The sequence below is a fragment of the Oncorhynchus gorbuscha genome, linkage group LG05, assembly GCF_021184085.1.
Source record: "Oncorhynchus gorbuscha isolate QuinsamMale2020 ecotype Even-year linkage group LG05, OgorEven_v1.0, whole genome shotgun sequence".
NCBI lineage: Eukaryota > Metazoa > Chordata > Actinopteri > Salmoniformes > Salmonidae > Oncorhynchus > Oncorhynchus gorbuscha.
In genome coordinates this window covers 64,722,606-64,741,577 of record NC_060177.1, presented here as the reverse complement: position 1 = coordinate 64,741,577, position 18,972 = coordinate 64,722,606, and the positions used below count along the sequence as shown (strand labels likewise).

The 18,972-nt window shown below is 40.4% G+C and overlaps 1 protein-coding gene across 1 annotated transcript in view; it reads left to right on the top strand.

Moving 5' to 3' along the window:
- Nucleotides 1-5,550: 5,550 nt before the first annotated feature.
- Nucleotides 5,551-18,972, top strand: part of LOC124036301 (inositol polyphosphate-5-phosphatase A-like) — a 44,433-nt gene continuing 31,011 nt past the window's right edge. Inside the window, exon 1 of the mRNA XM_046350707.1 lies at nt 5,551-6,002. Coding sequence (XP_046206663.1) covers nt 5,943-6,002 — 60 coding nt within the window. The 5' untranslated portion in view covers nt 5,551-5,942. The remainder of the gene's footprint in view (nt 6,003-18,972) is intronic.

Below are 18,972 nucleotides of genomic sequence, written 5' to 3'. Positions count from 1 at the left end.
CATTCATAATAATTTCCCCCAGTCTCAGACATACACGTGTGGGTTATATGTTAATGTGGTAACCTAATGGGCTACTATCTGTATAAATGCTACTACTAGCCTATTGTTTTTAGGGACTGGATGTGGTTTTAGTTAAACTTGACTAAGAAAATAGGTAGGCATTAAAGTCCACCCAGTGGGTACAGACATCAATTCAACGTCTATTTCATGTCAATTCAACGTAATATCGTTGAAATTATGTGGAAACAACGTTGATTCAAAACACCTTCTGCAGAAAAAAAGTACTCTGAGTGGACTTTTTAGTCCGATTTAGGAGGTGCGCACAACATCCACCGCTTCAGAGTATATTACTCGCTAATGTTCAACACTGGATTAAAAAAAGGGCAGGGGTGTATGTTTCATGATTATATCATGACGTTGGCCTGGGGGTAGATTTATGAATACCTCTTCCCCCCCTTTTTCCTCTCTGCCCTATTGATGTTACATTTGCAAACACCTTGGTTAACATAGAGATTCTGGGAACATCAGAAGGTGGGGGGAAATGAACTATATTCTGGTAATCCGACCAATTGAACATATGTGGTGGTACTTAATAAATGTCAGTTCGGTTGTCATCTGAGACGTTCTCATCAATGATAAGATGACAAACTTTACAGTGGAAAGTCTACACAGAGTTATCGGATTCACATGGAATTGTTGTTCAATTTAAATGTTTGAATATGAAATTATTTGATGGGATGAAATGTGATTTTAGCTTCTAAAATGTGAGAATTGTTTTTTTATAAGGTTAGGGCTCTGCTCAATCAGTGGCCCGCCCCTGTGAAGGGACATGGGCTATAAAGCTTTTCAAACACGCCCTCTCCCTTCCTATATAAAGCCTTGACGAGAAAAAACCTGCTGTTCCGAGGATGTGAGGACAACGGTTCAGATAACTACAGAACGAAGCCAACATCAGCGTGAGCTTTGGTTGCGAATGGTATGAACTTTGAACTCTTATTCACTACAGAAGTGATCCCTCCTAGCCGTTGAGTTAGCAACAGCAAATGCAGGTTAGGAAGGAACAGACATAGTATCCCATCTACCACACTAAAACTACTACAATGTATCCAATTTACCAGCAGAGACATTCTTCAAAGGACTCGGTTGTGCAACACGGCCTTCCATCTACCACCAACCTACCGAAGCGCAGCTCAGAGTAAATATTTATTGCATTTTCCTTTTCCAAATGGGCGGTAATTTAGAATGGATAAGATTCTGTATTTAAGATAGCACAGCTTCACCCTTTGTTCCTCAGTCTTCCCGCTCTTTCACTCAAACCCAGCCCTTTTCTTTTGTGTAACCAGCTGTCATATCTGTTCCGCCCACTAGGGACGTTTTCCTTTATGATGTAATTTGTAATCAAGTTATGATTTAATTAAGTGTATGTGTAATTCTGTGTGATTAGTTTTAGGTATTTAGTAAATAAATAATTAAACCCAATTTTGTATTGCTGATTCAACTTGTTAGCCAGGGTTTGTGCAGATAACCAAGAATTTACAACTTTCAGATGAGACGGAATTATGATGACGATTAATATTGACTGCTATTGATGTAAAATATTACTAGGTCTTTAAGAGTTTATTCGGAAGATAACAGCTCTATAAATATTAGTTAATTACATTTACATGATTAGCTGAATCAGGTAATAGTAATTACGGATAAATTATTTTATAGAATAGCATGTCATATCACTTAATCCGGCATAGCCAAATACACGACAATTAACTACTCATGGTGTGATTGTGATAACATACAGGAACATAAGTCCTTTTGTGCACCCGACCCTAGAATACCTCAATCAAATGCTGACCGTATTACCTCCCAAGATAATTATCTTCGGTTATAGTCACAGCCACGTATATTCCCGCTCAAGCAGATACCACAACAGCCCTCAAAGAACTTCACTGGACTTTATGCAAACTTGAAACCACATATCCTGAGGACGCATTTATTGTAGCTGGGGATTTTAATAAAGCAAATTTGAGGAAAACGTTACCGAAATTCTATCAACACATTGACTGTAGTACTCGTGCTGCTAAAACACTTGACCACTGTTACTCCAACTTCCAGGATGCCTACAAGACTCTCCCTTTGGCAAATCAGAGCACAACTCCATTTTGCTCCTCCCTTCCTATAGGCAGAAACTCAAACAGGAAGTACCCATGCTAAGGACAATTCAACACTGGTCTGACCAATCGGAATCCACGCTTTAAGATCGTTTTGATAACGCGGACTGGGATATGTTCTGTGTTGCCTATGAGAACAACAAACTCAGTCATCGTATCAGTGTGTTCGTCTATCAGGAAGTGTATATGTGATGTACCCACTGAATATTAAAACCTACCCTAACCAGAAACCATGGGTAGTTGGCAGCATTCACGCAAAACTGAAAGTGCGAACCATCGCATTTAAACATGGCAAGGTGACTGGGAATATGGCCGAATACAAACAGTGTAGTTATTCCCTCAGTAAGGCAATCAAACAGGCAAAACGTCAGCATAGAGAAAGTGGAGTCACAATTCAATGGCTCAGACACGAGACGTATGTAGCAGGGTCTACAGACAATCACGGACTACAAAGGGAAAACCAGCCACGTCGTGGACACTGACGTCTTGCTTAGTGACAAGCTAAACACCTTCTTCGCCTGATTTGGGGATAACACAGTGCCACCGATGCGGCCCGCTACCAAGGACTGTGGCCTCTCCTTCTCCGTGGCTGACGTAAGACATTTAATCGCGTTAACCCAGACGGCATCCCTAGCCGCATCCTCAGAGCATGCGCAGACCAGCTGGCTGGAGTGTTTACAGATATATTCAATCTCTTCCTATCCCCACATGCTTCAAGATGTTCACCATTGTTCCTGTAACCAAGGAAAATAAACTAAATGACTGTCGCTCGTTGCACTCACTTCTGTCATCATGAAGTGCTTTGAGCGGCTAGTTAAGGATCATATCACCTCCACCTTAACTGACACCCTGGACCTACTTCAATTTGCTTACCGCCCCAGTAGATCTGCAGATGATGCCATCACACTGCACACTGCTCTATCCCATCTGGACAAGAGGAATACCAATGTAAGAATGCTGTTCATTGACTATAGCTCAGCATTCAACACCATGGTACCCTCCAAGCTCATCATTAAGCTTGAGGCCCTGGGTCTGAACCCCACCCTGTGCAACTGGGACCTGGACTTCCTGATAGGCCGCCCCCAGGTGGTGAAGGTAGGAAAAAATACCTCCACTTTGCTGATCCTCAACACTGGGGCCCCACAAAGATGTGTGCTCAGCCCCCTCCTGTACTCCCTGTTCACCCATGACTGCATGGCCATGCACAGCTCCAACTCAATCATCAAGTTTGTAGACGACAACTGTAGTAGGCCTGATTACAACAATGATGAGACAGCCTACAGGGAGGAGATGAGGGCCCTGGGAGTGTGGTGCAAGGAAAATAACCTCTCACCCAAAGTCAACAAAACCTAAATGGAAACAGCAGAGGTAGCACCCCCCTATCCACATCGATGGGACCGCAGTGGATTAGGTGGAAAGCTTCAAATTCCTCAGAGTACACATCACTGACAAACTGAAATGGTCCACCCATATAGACAGTGTGGTGAAGAAGGCGCAACAGTGCCTCTTCAACCTCAGGAGGCTGAAGAAATTTAGCTTGGCAACTAAAACCCACAAACTTTTACAGATGCACAATTGAGAGTATCCTGTCGGGCTGTATCACCACCTGGTATGGCAACTGCACCGCCTACAACCACAGAGCTCTCCAGAGGGTGGTGTGGTCTGCCCAACGCATCACCGGGGGCAATCTACCTGCCCTCCAGGACACCTACAGCACCTGATATCACAGGAAGGACTTAAAGATCAAGGACAACAACCACCCAAGCCACTGCCTGTCCACCCCACTATCATCAAGGAGAGGTCAGTAGAGGTGCATCAAGGCTGGGACCGAGAGACAGAAACAGCTTCTATCTCAAGGCCATCAGACTGTTAAATAGCCATCACTAGCCCACCAGAGGCTGCTGCCCTGTACACAGACTTGAAATCACTGTCCATTTTAACAATGGAACACTAGTCACTAATAATGTTTACATTTTGCATTACTCATCTCATCTGTATATATTGTATTCTATCCTATTCTACTGTATTTTAGTCTATGCCGCTCTGACATTGCTTGTCCGAGTATTTATATATTCTAATTCCATTCCTTTAGATTGTGTATATTGTTAGATATTACTGCACTGTTGGAGCTAGAAACACAAGCATTTCATTACACCCACAATAATATCTGCTAAACACTTGTCTGTAAGAAATAGCATTTGATGTGTGCTCACACCTGCTTTACTTAACAAAGGGCACATCTCAATAGATGGTCCGGGTATCCTCATGGCATGGCACAAGTGGGGGGGGGGGGGCATTCCTCTTTTGTTCTCCACCTCTCCTCTACTGACAGGTTGGTTGTTTAGCTACAAAATCAACGCCAAAGATTTGTATAACTAACCCAAGATAGACCACGGCCTGTTGTTTCCAATAGGAGCAAATTAATCATAGTGGGCAGAACAAGCAAGGTGGGCAGAGCCAAGCACGAGCTAGCGAAAGGCTGTTGGCGTGTTCTAGCATGTATTTGCATATTTCTGTAAGGGAACGCCTACTCTGAAGCACTCAATTCGGCCTTGCACTACTAAACAAATCAATTGTTTAATGCTTTCGCAAAGGGTAAAGTCTACAAAACAGAAAATTATATTGAGATCAAATGTTTAATCGATTAGTAAATTAGCATCTCACGCCATCTTCTCCCACTGCCGGCCACTGAGTTTCCTCTCACCACCATATTTGGTAATGAGTAGAAACGCCAACAGGATTTCTCAGTTATACATCTGGTGAAATATCTACCATTGTATCTGTACTGACTGACGCGTGCGAACTATGGAGCAAAACAGACGGGTGGCTTAGATTGTTGACAATATGTAAACTATATTTCTTCGCCGATGTTTATTGAAAACAGATACTTTTGCACAATGAGCACTTGTCTTTCAAATACATCGTTACAGTTGTTGGTTACCTAGCAAATGCATTTGTGCCAAATTAGCATTGACATGAAATCAGTCAAGAAGACATGGTATCAATAACTAGCTGAAACGAGGTCACTTACGATTCCTCACATGGCAGTTTCTTGTCATTGTTGGTAGCTATCTGGCCATCCAGAATTACAACTCACGAACTTCTGCCGCATTGAAGCGTGCACATCGTTGTGATATATGTCATCTAACCCATCAGTTCATGCAAGCAAGCGGGAGACGGATGATATGAGACTCAGAGGGCCCCGTCAGACCAACAACTCCTTGAATGGCCTACTACTCCATGAAGTTTGCACTTGTGCCTAAAGAAACACGTGCTCAAAACACATAGTTTTACCATAGTGGGTGTACATTACTGTATTTACACCTGGGATATTGTTTTTCAGAAATAGTTGGAATGTGTCTTTAATAACTGGGTGCCGTGGGCGGAGCTCCGAAGTTCATGACACAACATTGATAACAACTGCTTGATCTGGTCGCGCGGGGCAGAAGGAACTGTTCTGGCGCAGGCAGCAGGTATAAATCCAATTACAGCGAAGATGGATAGCAGGACAGGATTTCTATTTCTCAGCAGACATGGAAGATAAGTCTATCTTTGAGCAGGAGTTAAGACGACAGACGACTCCCGCCATCAACCAAAAGCGGGCAAGTTAAAAACAGCAGAAATAAATGATCAAGATGAATTATACGACCGACTTATTCAGCGACATATACAATACAGCACCGTATCAGTAAGCTGTTTGTAACACACGCAGAGGATTTTGCCATCGCGTCTAACGGAGTTCTTCCCGCGGACTATTTCTGGAATTCGATCGTTATCATGGAAATGTACACTGACGTCCTACTTGTCACTGCAAATGTCGGATCATTATTCGACAATGTAAGTATTAAACACATGTTTACTTGACTATATACTGTTTAAGTCACTTTGAATGGCGATTATTATTTTTTTCAGTGGAACAGCGATATTACTATGTAAGCAGTTAGATCTGCCGGAGAACACTAGAACCGTACAATACCAAATTCTACTGCCTGTAACAACATTCCATAGATTCGAATGAAGACAAATTCAAATCCCACAGTCTGTCATCGGGCATGCGATCCAATCCACTATTTAAATGGTTAATTAATAGGCATTATAAAATGAGTTATTTTTCAACATCAGGCTTCCTTTGACTATTCATTTTCATCATGAAAACCATTATTTATGTAGCCTAAATGGTTTATTTTAAATCGATATGTGGATCATAACTTTGAAGTCACTTCACGCGCTGTAGCTGCGCCTTGGGACACTGTTATTGCGGCTTCTGACGACATATTTGTTTTGTTATTTACTTCGTTCGGCCTATACAACTGAAAGTCCTCTGCCTCGTTATCCTCATTCCGTATTTACCGAGTTTTTTGCGGCATGATTATTGAGGTTGCGTGAGTGTTCTCACATCAGATCCGCGGAGAGAACCATTAAGCAACAACGGGGCCAAGACAGTTGAAATCAAACAGGAAATTGATGGCGTGCCTCAACGTCACATTTAAAGGAGAAGTTAACTTTTTATTTAAAAATGATTTTTTTTTAACTTGATGTTTGACTCACCCTGAAAGTAGTCTATGGGCCAGGACGAACTAGTCTATCGTTATGTTTTTGATAGGGCAATATTTAGATTTCTGCCTAAATAGATGTAACTATTTTTCATGGCCATAAATAATAACTGGCAATGTTGCATAATTTTTTAGAAAGGTCTAGTCAGGAACTCACCTTTCTGGTAAAAAGTAGTTTACACATTGCTGAGGTGTACTCACTTTTGAAGACACAAGCTCAAGTACATAGTACATATATTATGAAAAATCATGATTCCCCTATTCAACAAAAGTGGGGCAATAGGGCTTGAAATGACAAATGCGTTCTAAATACAGTAACAATAAAATGATAAACAACTTACTATAAGATTTCACCTTTCTTATAACTGTCAAATATGATCATAAAGTACAATATTGGCACCATTTCATATAACTGAAAACAGAGAATTTTCTCAAACATTCACTGAGCACTGCAGACACCATTGAAATGTGTGCAGGCTTGTCACAACTGGGCAATTCCATGGTACCGGAATGAGACTCCGATTTTTCACTTAAAATGTATGCCAAACAAAAACCAATTATTTTAAAGTTTAACAAACCATACAGCTCAATGCACAATAACTACTTTGAACCATTTTCACTGAACATTTTACAAGACACATTTACTGAAATAAATTTGCATTTGCAAAGTTTTTCGGTAAAATCCCCCTTCGTTTGTTAAATTACCAGATTATCGAAAACCTTAAATATCTGCTTTGAATTAAGATTCAAAGATGTCTGCAGAAAGAATAAGGTGCTAGCTATGACATGACACCTTGAGTTTGGAAAAAATAATATTTTGGTTATTAAACTACAGTAAGGGAAGTGGATTTATACCAAGTAACAGCGGTAACAGAATGTGCTTCATGGGTCCCTGATCTGTACTACACAGAAATGCATAATTATGGATATAAATTTCATTCTCTTCATGGTGATGTATCCTAAATAGGTGCCTATCCTAAATAGGCACAGTAGAGCTCAGTATAGTACATTACATCACAGCACAGCAGAGCTCAGTATAGTACATTACAGCACAGTAGAGCTCAATATAGTACATTACAGCACAGTAGAGCTCAGTATAGTACATTACAGCACAGTAGAGCTCAGTATAGTACATTACAGCACAGTAGAGCTCAGTATAGTACATTACAGCACAGTAGAACTCAGTATAGTACATTACAGCACAGTAGAGCTCAGTATAGTACATTACAGCACAATAGAGCTCAGTATAGTACATTACAGCACAGTAGAGCTTAGTATAGTACATTACAGCACAGCAGAGCTCAGTATAGTACATTACAGCACAGCAGAGCTCAGTATAGTTCAAGTCAAATGTTTGACCATTTTAATGGAAAACAATCACAGGAGGGTACTTCATTGTTACTCAGAAATGATTAGAAATTGAGAAAGTCTGCATCGGACTTAAGAAACATCAAACCAAATATGGAGTTGATTTCAGTTGTTTTGGACATTACAACATGACATTTAGCAGATGCTTTTATCCAAAGCAACCCCCCCCCCCTTTTTCATATGGGTGGTCCTGGTGTGGAACCCACTTTCTTGGTTTCCACTGTCTCATATTCCCCTATCCATGCTCTACCAACTGAGCTACAGAGGACTATCTATCTTCCATTTATTTTTAGCTAGCGGTGGCAAAAGTTAGCTGAACTTTGTAATGGATGTTTAAGGAACTGAACCATGGATTGCCTTTGCTCCTGGCCCATAGACTATTTTCAGGTTTTGGTACCATCTACCATCAAGTTGTAAAATAGTGCACTTCTCCGTTTAAGTTATTGCAGCGAAAGTGCAGTGCATAACTTTTTCAGTCCCCAAGCTCCCTCTGCTTCAGTTACTATATAATTTGTAACCTAGGCTACAGTGTTGGCAATTATATTTTTTTGCCTATAGCATATTGTTTCAATAACGTGGGCCTAACACCTGCTATTACTGTGTAACAACATATCAAAAACAATGCTGCTACCAGAGTAGGCCTACAGTGTAACAACATATCAAAAACAATGCTGCTACCAGAGTAGGGCTACAGTGTAACAACATATCAAAAACAATGCTGCTACCAGAGTAGGCCTACAGTGTAACAACATATCAAAAACAATGCTGCTACCAGAGTAGGCCTACAGTGTAACAACATATCAAAAACAATGCTGCTACCAGAGTAGGCCTACAGTGTAACAGCATATCAAAAACAATGCTGCTACCAGAGTAGGCCTACAGTGTAACAACATATCAAAAACAATGCTGGTACCAGAGTAGGCCTACAGTGTAACAACATATCAAAAACAATGCTGGTACCAGAGTAGGGCTACAGTGTAACAGCATATCAAAAACAATGCTGGTACCAGAGTAGGCCTACAGTGTAACAACATATCAAAAACAATGCTAGTACCAGAGTAGGCCTACAGTGTAACAGCATATCAAAAACAATGCTGGTACCAGAGTAGGCCTACAGTGTAACAACATATCAAAAACAATGCTGGTACCAGAGTAGGCCTACAGTGTAACAACATATCAAAAACAATGCTGGTACCAGAGTAGGGCTACAGTGTAACAGCATATCAAAAACAATGCTGGTACCAGAGTAGGCCTACAGTGTAACAACATATCAAAAACAATGCTGGTACCAGAGTAGGCCTACAGTGTAACAACATATCAAAAACAATGCTGCTACCAGAGTAGGCCTACAGTGTAACAACATATCAAAAACAATGCTGCTACCAGAGTAGGCCTACAGTGTAACAACATATCAAAAACAATGCTGCTACCAGAGTAGGCCTACAGTGTAACAACATATCAAAAACAATGCTGGTACCAGAGTAGGCCTACAGTGTAACAACATATCAAAAACAATGCTGCTACCAGAGTAGGCCTACAGTGTAACAACATATCAAAAACAATGCTGCTACCAGAGTAGGCCTACAGTGTAACAACATATCAAAAACAATGCTGGTACCAGAGTAGGCCTACAGTGTAAGAACATATCAAAAACAATGCTGGTACCAGAGTAGGCCTACAGTGTAACAGCCTATCAAAAACAATGCTGGTACCAGAGTAGGCCTACAGTGTAACAACATATCAAAAACAATGCTGGTACCAGAGTAGGCCTACAGTGTAACAACATATCAAAAACAATGCTGCTACCAGAGTAGGCCTACAGTGTAACAACATATCAAAAACAATGCTGGTACCAGAGTAGGCCTACAGTGTAACAACATATCAAAAACAATGCTGGTACCAGAGTAGGCCTACAGTGTAACAGCCTATCAAAAACAATGCTGGTACCAGAGTAGGCCTACAGTGTAACAACATATCAAAAACAATGCTGCTACCAGAGTAGGTCTACAGTGTAACAACATATCAAAAACAATGCTGGTACCAGAGTAGGCCTACAGTGTAACAACATATCAAAAACAATGCTGCTACCAGAGTAGGCCTACAGTGTAACAACATATCAAAAACAATGCTGCTACCAGAGTAGGCCTACAGTGTAACAACATATCAAAAACAATGCTGCTACCAGAGTAGGCCTACAGTGTAACAACATATCAAAAACAATGCTGCTACCAGAGTAGGCCTACAGTGTAACAACATATCAAAAACAATGCTGCTACCAGAGTAGGCCTACAGTGTAACAACATATCAAAACAATGCTGCTACCAGAGTAGGCCTACAGTGTAACAACATATCAAAAACAATGCTGCTACCAGTGTAGGCCTACAGTGTAACAACATATCAAAAACAATGCTGCTACCAGAGTAGGCCTACAGTGTAACAACATATCAAAAACAATGCTGGTACCAGAGTAGGCCTACAGTGTAACAACATATCAAAAACAATGCTGCTACCAGAGTAGGCCTACAGTGTAACAACATATCAAAAACAATGCTGCTACCAGAGTAGGCCTACAGTGTAACAACATATCAAAAACAATGCTGCTACCAGAGTAGGCCTACAGTGTAACAACATATCAAAAACAATGCTGGTACCAGAGTAGGCCTACAGTGTAACAACATATCAAAAACAATGCTGCTACCAGAGTAGGCCTACAGTGTAACAACATATCAAAAACAATGCTGCTACCAGAGTAGGTCTACAGTGTAACAACATATCAAAAACAATGCTGGTACCAGAGTAGTCCTACAGTGTAACAACATATCAAAAACAATGCTGCTACCAGAGTAGGCCTACAGTGTAACAACATATCAAAAACAATGCTGCTACCAGAGTAGGCCTACAGTGTAACAACATATCAAAAACAATGCTGCTACCAGAGTAGGCCTACAGTGTAACAACATATCAAAAACAATGCTGCTACCAGAGTAGGCCTACAGTGTAACAACATATCAAAAACAATGCTGCTACCAGAGTAGGCCTACAGTGTAACAACATATCAAAAACAATGCTGCTACCAGAGTAGGCCTACAGTGTAACAACATATCAAAAACAATGCTGCTACCAGAGTAGGCCTACAGTGTAACAACATATCAAAAACAATGCTGGTACCAGAGTAGGCCTACAGTGTAACAACATATCAAAAACAATGCTGGTACCAGAGTAGGCCTACAGTGTAACAGCCTATCAAAAACAATGCTGGTACCAGAGTAGGCCTACAGTGTAACAACATATCAAAAACAATGCTGCTACCAGAGTAGGTCTACAGTGTAACAACATATCAAAAACAATGCTGCTACCAGAGTAGGCCTACAGTGTAACAACATATCAAAAACAATGCTGCTACCAGAGTAGGCCTACAGTGTAACAACATATCAAAAACAATGCTGCTACCAGAGTAGGCCTACAGTGTAACAACATATCAAAAACAATGCTGCTACCAGAGTAGGCCTACAGTGTAACAACATATCAAAAACAATGCTGCTACCAGAGTAGGCCTACAGTGTAACAACATATCAAAAACAATGCTGCTACCAGAGTAGGCCTACAGTGTAACAACATATCAAAAACAATGCTGCTACCAGAGTAGGTCTACAGTGTAACAACATATCAAAAACAATGCTGCTACCAGAGTAGGTCTACAGTGTAACAACATATCAAAAACAATGCTGCTACCAGAGTAGGCCTACAGTGTAACAACATATCAAAAACAATGCTGCTACCAGAGTAGGCCTACAGTGTAACAACATATCAAAAACAATGCTGCTACCAGAGTAGGCCTACAGTGTAACAACATATCAAAAACAATGCTGCTACCAGAGTAGGTCTACAGTGTAACAACATATCAAAAACAATGCTGCTACCAGAGTAGGCCTACAGTGTAACAACATATCAAAAACAATGCTGCTACCAGAGTAGGCCTACAGTGTAACAACATATCAAAAACAATGCTGGTACCAGAGTAGCCCTACAGTGTAACAACATATCAAAAACAATGCTGCTACCAGAGTAGGCCTACAGTGTAACAACATATCAAAAACAATGCTGCTACCAGAGTAGGCCTACAGTGTAACAACATATCAAAAACAATGCTGCTACCAGAGTAGGCCTACAGTGTAACAACATATCAAAAACAATGCTGCTACCAGAGTAGGCCTACAGTGTAACAACATATCAAAAACAATGCTGCTACCAGAGTAGGCCTACAGTGTAACAACATATCAAAAACAATGCTGCTACCAGAGTAGGCCTACAGTGTAACAACATATCAAAAACAATGCTGGTACCAGAGTAGGCCTACAGTGTAACAACATATCAAAAACAATGCTGCTACCAGAGTAGGCCTACAGTGTAACAACATATCAAAAACAATGCTGCTACCAGAGTAGGCCTACAGTGTAACAACATATCAAAAACAATGCTGCTACCAGAGTAGGCCTACAGTGTAACAACATATCAAAAACAATGCTGGTACCAGAGTAGGCCTACAGTGTAACAACATATCAAAAACAATGCTGGTACCAGAGTAGGCCTACAGTGTAACAACATATCAAAAACAATGCTGCTACCAGAGTAGTCCTACAGTGTAACAACATATCAAAAACAATGCTGCTACCAGAGTAGGCCTACAGTGTAACAACATATCAAAAACAATGCTGCTACCAGAGTAGGCCTACAGTGTAACAACATATCAAAAACAATGCTGCTACCAGAGTAGGCCTACAGTGTAACAACATATCAAAAACAATGCTGGTACCAGAGTAGGCCTACAGTGTAACAACATATCAAAAACAATGCTGCTACCAGAGTAGGCCTACAGTGTAACAACATATCAAAAACAATGCTGGTACCAGAGTAGGCCTACAGTGTAACAACATATCAAAAACAATGCTGCTACCAGAGTAGGCCTACAGTGTAACAACATATCAAAAACAATGCTGGTACCAGAGTAGGCCTACAGTGTAACAACATATCAAAAACAATGCTGGTACCAGAGTAGGCCTACAGTGTAACAGCCTATCAAAAACAATGCTGGTACCAGAGTAGGCCTACAGTGTAACAACCTATCAAAAACAATGCTGCTACCAGAGTAGGTCTACAGTGTAACAACATATCAAAAACAATGCTGGTACCAGAGTAGGCCTACAGTGTAACAACATATCAAAAACAATGCTGCTACCAGAGTAGGCCTACAGTGTAACAACATATCAAAAACAATGCTGCTACCAGAGTAGGCCTACAGTGTAACAACATATCAAAAACAATGCTGCTACCAGAGTAGGCCTACAGTGTAACAACATATCAAAAACAATGCTGGTACCAGAGTAGGCCTACAGTGTAACAACATATCAAAAACAATGCTGCTACCAGAGTAGGCCTACAGTGTAACAACATATCAAAAACAATGCTGCTACCAGAGTAGGCCTACAGTGTAACAACATATCAAAAACAATGCTGGTACCAGAGTAGGCCTACAGTGTAACAACATATCAAAAACAATGCTGCTACCAGAGTAGGCCTACAGTGTAACAACATATCAAAAACAATGCTGCTACCAGAGTAGGTCTACAGTGTAACAACATATCAAAAACAATGCTGGTACCAGAGTAGGCCTACAGTGTAACAACATATCAAAAACAATGCTGCTACCAGAGTAGGCCTACAGTGTAACAACATATCAAAAACAATGCTGCTACCAGAGTAGGCCTACAGTGTAACAACATATCAAAAACAATGCTGCTACCAGAGTAGGCCTACAGTGTAACAACATATCAAAAACAATGCTGCTACCAGAGTAGGCCTACAGTGTAACAACATATCAAAAACAATGCTGCTACCAGAGTAGGCCTACAGTGTAACAACATATCAAAAACAATGCTGCTACCAGAGTAGGCCTACAGTGTAACAACATATCAAAAACAATGCTGCTACCAGAGTAGGCCTACAGTGTAACAACATATCAAAAACAATGCTGCTACCAGAGTAGGCCTACAGTGTAACAACATATCAAAAACAATGCTGCTACCAGAGTAGGCCTACAGTGTAACAACATATCAAAAACAATGCTGCTACCAGAGTAGGCCTACAGTGTAACAACATATCAAAAACAATGCTGGTACCAGAGTAGCCCTACAGTGTAACAACATATCAAAAACAATGCTGCTACCAGAGTAGGCCTACAGTGTAACAACATATCAAAAACAATGCTGGTACCAGAGTAGGCCTACAGTGTAACAACATATCAAAAACAATGCTGCTACCAGAGTAGGCCTACAGTGTAACAACATATCAAAAACAATGCTGGTACCAGAGTAGGCCTACAGTGTAACAGCCTATCAAAAACAATGCTGGTACCAGAGTAGGCCTACAGTGTTACTACATAAGAATTTTACACATGTATAGACTGAAATGTAGTAGACTGATCATGGTCAGCATGGAATTGGTCAGACTTGGGTATGTTGGGTGTACTCACATTATGCACACTGTGCAGTAGCCTAATGCAATTACCTCTGTTCCCTAGACAACATTTATTGTGAATTTACTTATTTCCTTTCATTTTGAGGAAGGCAGTGACAAACACCGTGAGGCTAAAATGTTTGCACATTTTATTTTCTTTGAACTAATTCTGATTTTCCACTAAATCTGGCCAAATATTTCAAGAGACTAGTGGTGGGAACACTAACACTAAGGTAACCTGCCTAAATGACTACCGACCCGTAGCACTTACATTTGTAGCCATGAAATGCTTTGAAAGGCTGTTCATTCCTCACATCAACACCATTATCCCAGAAACCCTAGACCCACTCCAATTTGCATACTGCACCAACAGATCCACAGATGACGCATTCTCTATTGTACTCCACACTGCCCTTTCCCACCTGGACAAAAGGAACACCTATGTGAGAATTCTATTAATTGACTACAGCTCAGCGTTCAACACCATAGTGTCCTCAAAGCTCATCACTAAGCTAAGGACCCTGGGACTAAACACCTCCCTCTGCAACTGGATCCTGGACTTCCTAACGGGCCGCCCCCAGGTGGTAAGGGTAGATAACAACACATCCACCACGCCAATCCTCAACACGGGGGCCCCTCAAGTGTGTGTGCTCAGTTCCCTCCTGTACTCCCTGTTCACTCATGACTGCATGGCCAGGCACGACTCCAACACTATCATTAAGTTTGCTGATGACACAACAATGGTAGGCCTGATCACAGACAATGACAGCCTATAGGGAGGAGGCCTGACCATGTGGTGCAAGGACAACAACCTCTCCCTCAACGTGATCAAGACAAATGAGATGATTGTGGACTACAGGAAAGGCGGTACCGGAGTGTCAAGTCTAGGTCCAAGAGGCTCCTGAACAGCTTCTACCCCCAAGCCATAAGACTCCTGAACAGATAATTAAATGGCTACCCAGACTATTTGCACCCCCCCCCCCCCCCCCCCTTCTACGCTGCTGCTACTATGCATAGTCACTTTAATAACTCTACCTACATGTACATATTACCTCGACACCGGTGCCCCTGCACATTGACTCTGTATAGGTACCCCCTGTATATAGTCTACATTTTTTTGGGGGGGGGGGGGGTATTTCCTTAACTGCATTGTTGGCTTGTAAGAAGGCATTTCACTGTCAGGTCTACACCTGTTGTATTTGGCGCATGTGACAAATAAAATTAGATTTAATGGCCAGTGGGGGCCATGCTGAATCTGATGTTGGGTCATGATCTAGAGTTAGGCTACTATGCTGGAAGATTTTATTCACATACTCTGCTTGTAGGCACCAGGAACCCTTGTTGTCACAATTACCTGTAATATAGACATTTACCTATCTGTATGATCTTAAGCATCTCAGATACCTTCCCAGCTGACACACTGATAGTGATAGGCTACTGGAGACACCACTGCCACAGCCTTATTAGTCACATGGTGTGTATTGTGATTTGAAATCATGGAGACGGTTGCCTTAATGATATGATACTTTGTGTGTGTGGAAATAATAGTAAGGAATCAATATAATATATGAGTAGAGAGTGATTCCTCATGAAACCCAGGACAAAAAAATGGCTAGGATTTGGGGGATTTTCACGAAATGTAAACAGTAGAATAGTCCTTTGGAGGAAGAATTGTTGACACAATTGTATCTAAAAGTATAATTGTGAAATCATTTATCAAAGTTGGCATATTTATTACATTTTGGCCTTCCACAAGCTCATTGGCTCATTTATTAGCATTGGTCAGAAAATGTTGCCAGCATGTTATGTAGTTCAACAAGTGTATTATTTTGCTCTTCACTCCGGTCACTTAGTAGCCGAGGCCTACTCCTGACCAAAACCCTGTGACGTGTCTTAATCAATGGGATTTTGTTTCACTGAATCTCTGTCAGTATATTTTGTTAATTCTATGGCGGGGCAAATAAGTGGAAGTGGTGTAGCTCATCTATTTGTTTGCTCATCTATCACTGATCAGAAACGTTTAGGGAACTCCACAAGCCTGCGGAGGTTGTGAAATATGAACGAGACTTCAGTGCTTCAATATAGATTGCTATTATTTTCTGTCAGTATCATTATGAAGATACTCTCAATGTTAGACCCTACACCTGCTCTCTAACAAAGCAGAGTGAAGGTAAGAAAGATATGAAATGTGGATCAAAAAAAGCATGGTCATGCCTTGGGCTCTATCTTCAAAATATATCTTTTTTTTTATGACAGCGGTTGCCATGATGCAAGTTGTGTGGTAAAAATATAATTTGTATTTGAGTTATTTCATTATATTCTTAACCTAGTATGAAATATGAGTTTGTTGACTGTGATCGGGGTAGCCTAAGTGTGTCTTGTCTGTTTAATTAACAAAATAACTATTGAGTCCATGCTGCAGCCATATAGTCTGCACAGACCAGTAACATCATCAGTAACATCATCAGTAACATCATCAGTAACATCATCAGTAACATCATCAGTAACATCATCAGTAACATCATCAGTAACATCATCAGTAACATCATCAGTAACATCAACTCAAAATGTGCCATTCTATTCTTTTGAAAATACATTTTATTAGTCTTATAATGTTTCTTGGGAATTTCCTAAAGAAATTAATGGATTTATTTTTGATGGTGTATATTCTCAATAGATTTATTAAAATAGACGTCCACCCACATCTGCACTCCACTAATACCATTTGTTGCCGGCATGCTCATGGGAGTTATAAAGTATGGTAATAATGGGCCTGTTTGTAAGGAGGTCATATAAACATTGCCCAATTTGTTTTACAAGTGAAATACCATAAATCCTATCTGAAAGCCGTATCATATTACAGAGCAAGTGGTAAATCTTCATATGACACCAATGTTTGCTTTGTAACACCAACAGATGGAACACTATGGAGTCTTAAAGGAGGCCTGGGTAAGGCGAAAATGTCATAAATATGCCATGGTCTTTCCACTTCAAAAAGCACAAGAAAGAGGATTTGACACCCACCATCTCAGATTGTTCTGAAATAGTTTTATTAGAAACAGATAAAATTAGCATTCCTGCAACATTATTTTGTTGAAATATAATTTGATCTCTGACAAACGAAGCTAATTGATTGCATCCAAATGGGCCATTTTAAATTGATAGGATTCATATAATATTCAATAATTATAGTACCTGACATAGTACTTGTACCAAACTTCTAACAGTGAGTTTTAGACATGTGGAATCCAGAGGAATGGTGAAAAGCCACCCATGGACCCCCTACACCAATCCCACCCCAACAACAGGTATATAGTATCAGTTATCTGTGTCTGACAAGTAGTAGGGAGCTGCGGCTCAAGTATTGTTGTATGTAATGTATTCTCAGTGATTTTGGTGATGCGTCCCCCATACCCCCCCCCCTGTTCAGAGAAATTAGTAATTGAAGTTGTTGGCTGTATGTCCCATTCTACATCCTGATGTTACCCGTTTCTGACCACTAGATTGTGCAGTAACTGCTATTAGTTGAAAAGTTTGAAGCCCCCCCATTTATTTATTTTTTTTTCACCCAAATTACAAAATTACAATGGTTTCCTTACCCTGTAAGCAGTCTATTGACAAAGTATGACAGCAAGTCATGCTTTGGTTTTTGGTGGCCACTGTTTTAAATGCTAACTTTTTGGCATTTGTAGCAGAAATCCAATGTAAGTCAATGGTACCTACAGTATGAGTCAAAAGTTTGGACACCTACTCATTCCAGGTTTTTTCTTTATTTTTACTATTTTCTACATTGTAGAATAATAGTGAAGACATTTAAAATGATGAAATAATACATATGGAATAATGTAGTAACCAAAAAAGTGTTAAACAAATCTAAATATATTTTGTATTTGAGATTCTTCAAAGTAGCCACCCTTTGCCTTCATGACATCTTTGCACACGCTTGGCATTCTATCAACCAGCTTCATTCTGTAGTCATCTGGAATGCATTTCAATTAACAGGTGTGCCTTGTTAATTTGTTGAATTTATTTCCTTCTTAATGTGTTTGAGCCAATCAGTTGTGTTGTGACAAGGTAGTGGTGGTATACAGAAGATAGCCCTATTTGGTAAAACACTAAGTCCATATTATGTCAAGAACAGCTCAAATAAGCAAAGACAAACAACAGTCCATCATTACTTTAAGAAATGAAGGTCAGTCAATCCGGAAAATGTCAAGAACTCTGAATGTTTCTTAAAGTGTAGTTGCAAAAACCATCAAGTGCTATGATGAAACTGGCTCTCATGAGGACCGCCACAGGAAAGGAAGACCCAGAGTTGAACACTTTTTTTGGTTGCTACATGATTCAGTATGTTATTTCAATGTAGAAAATAG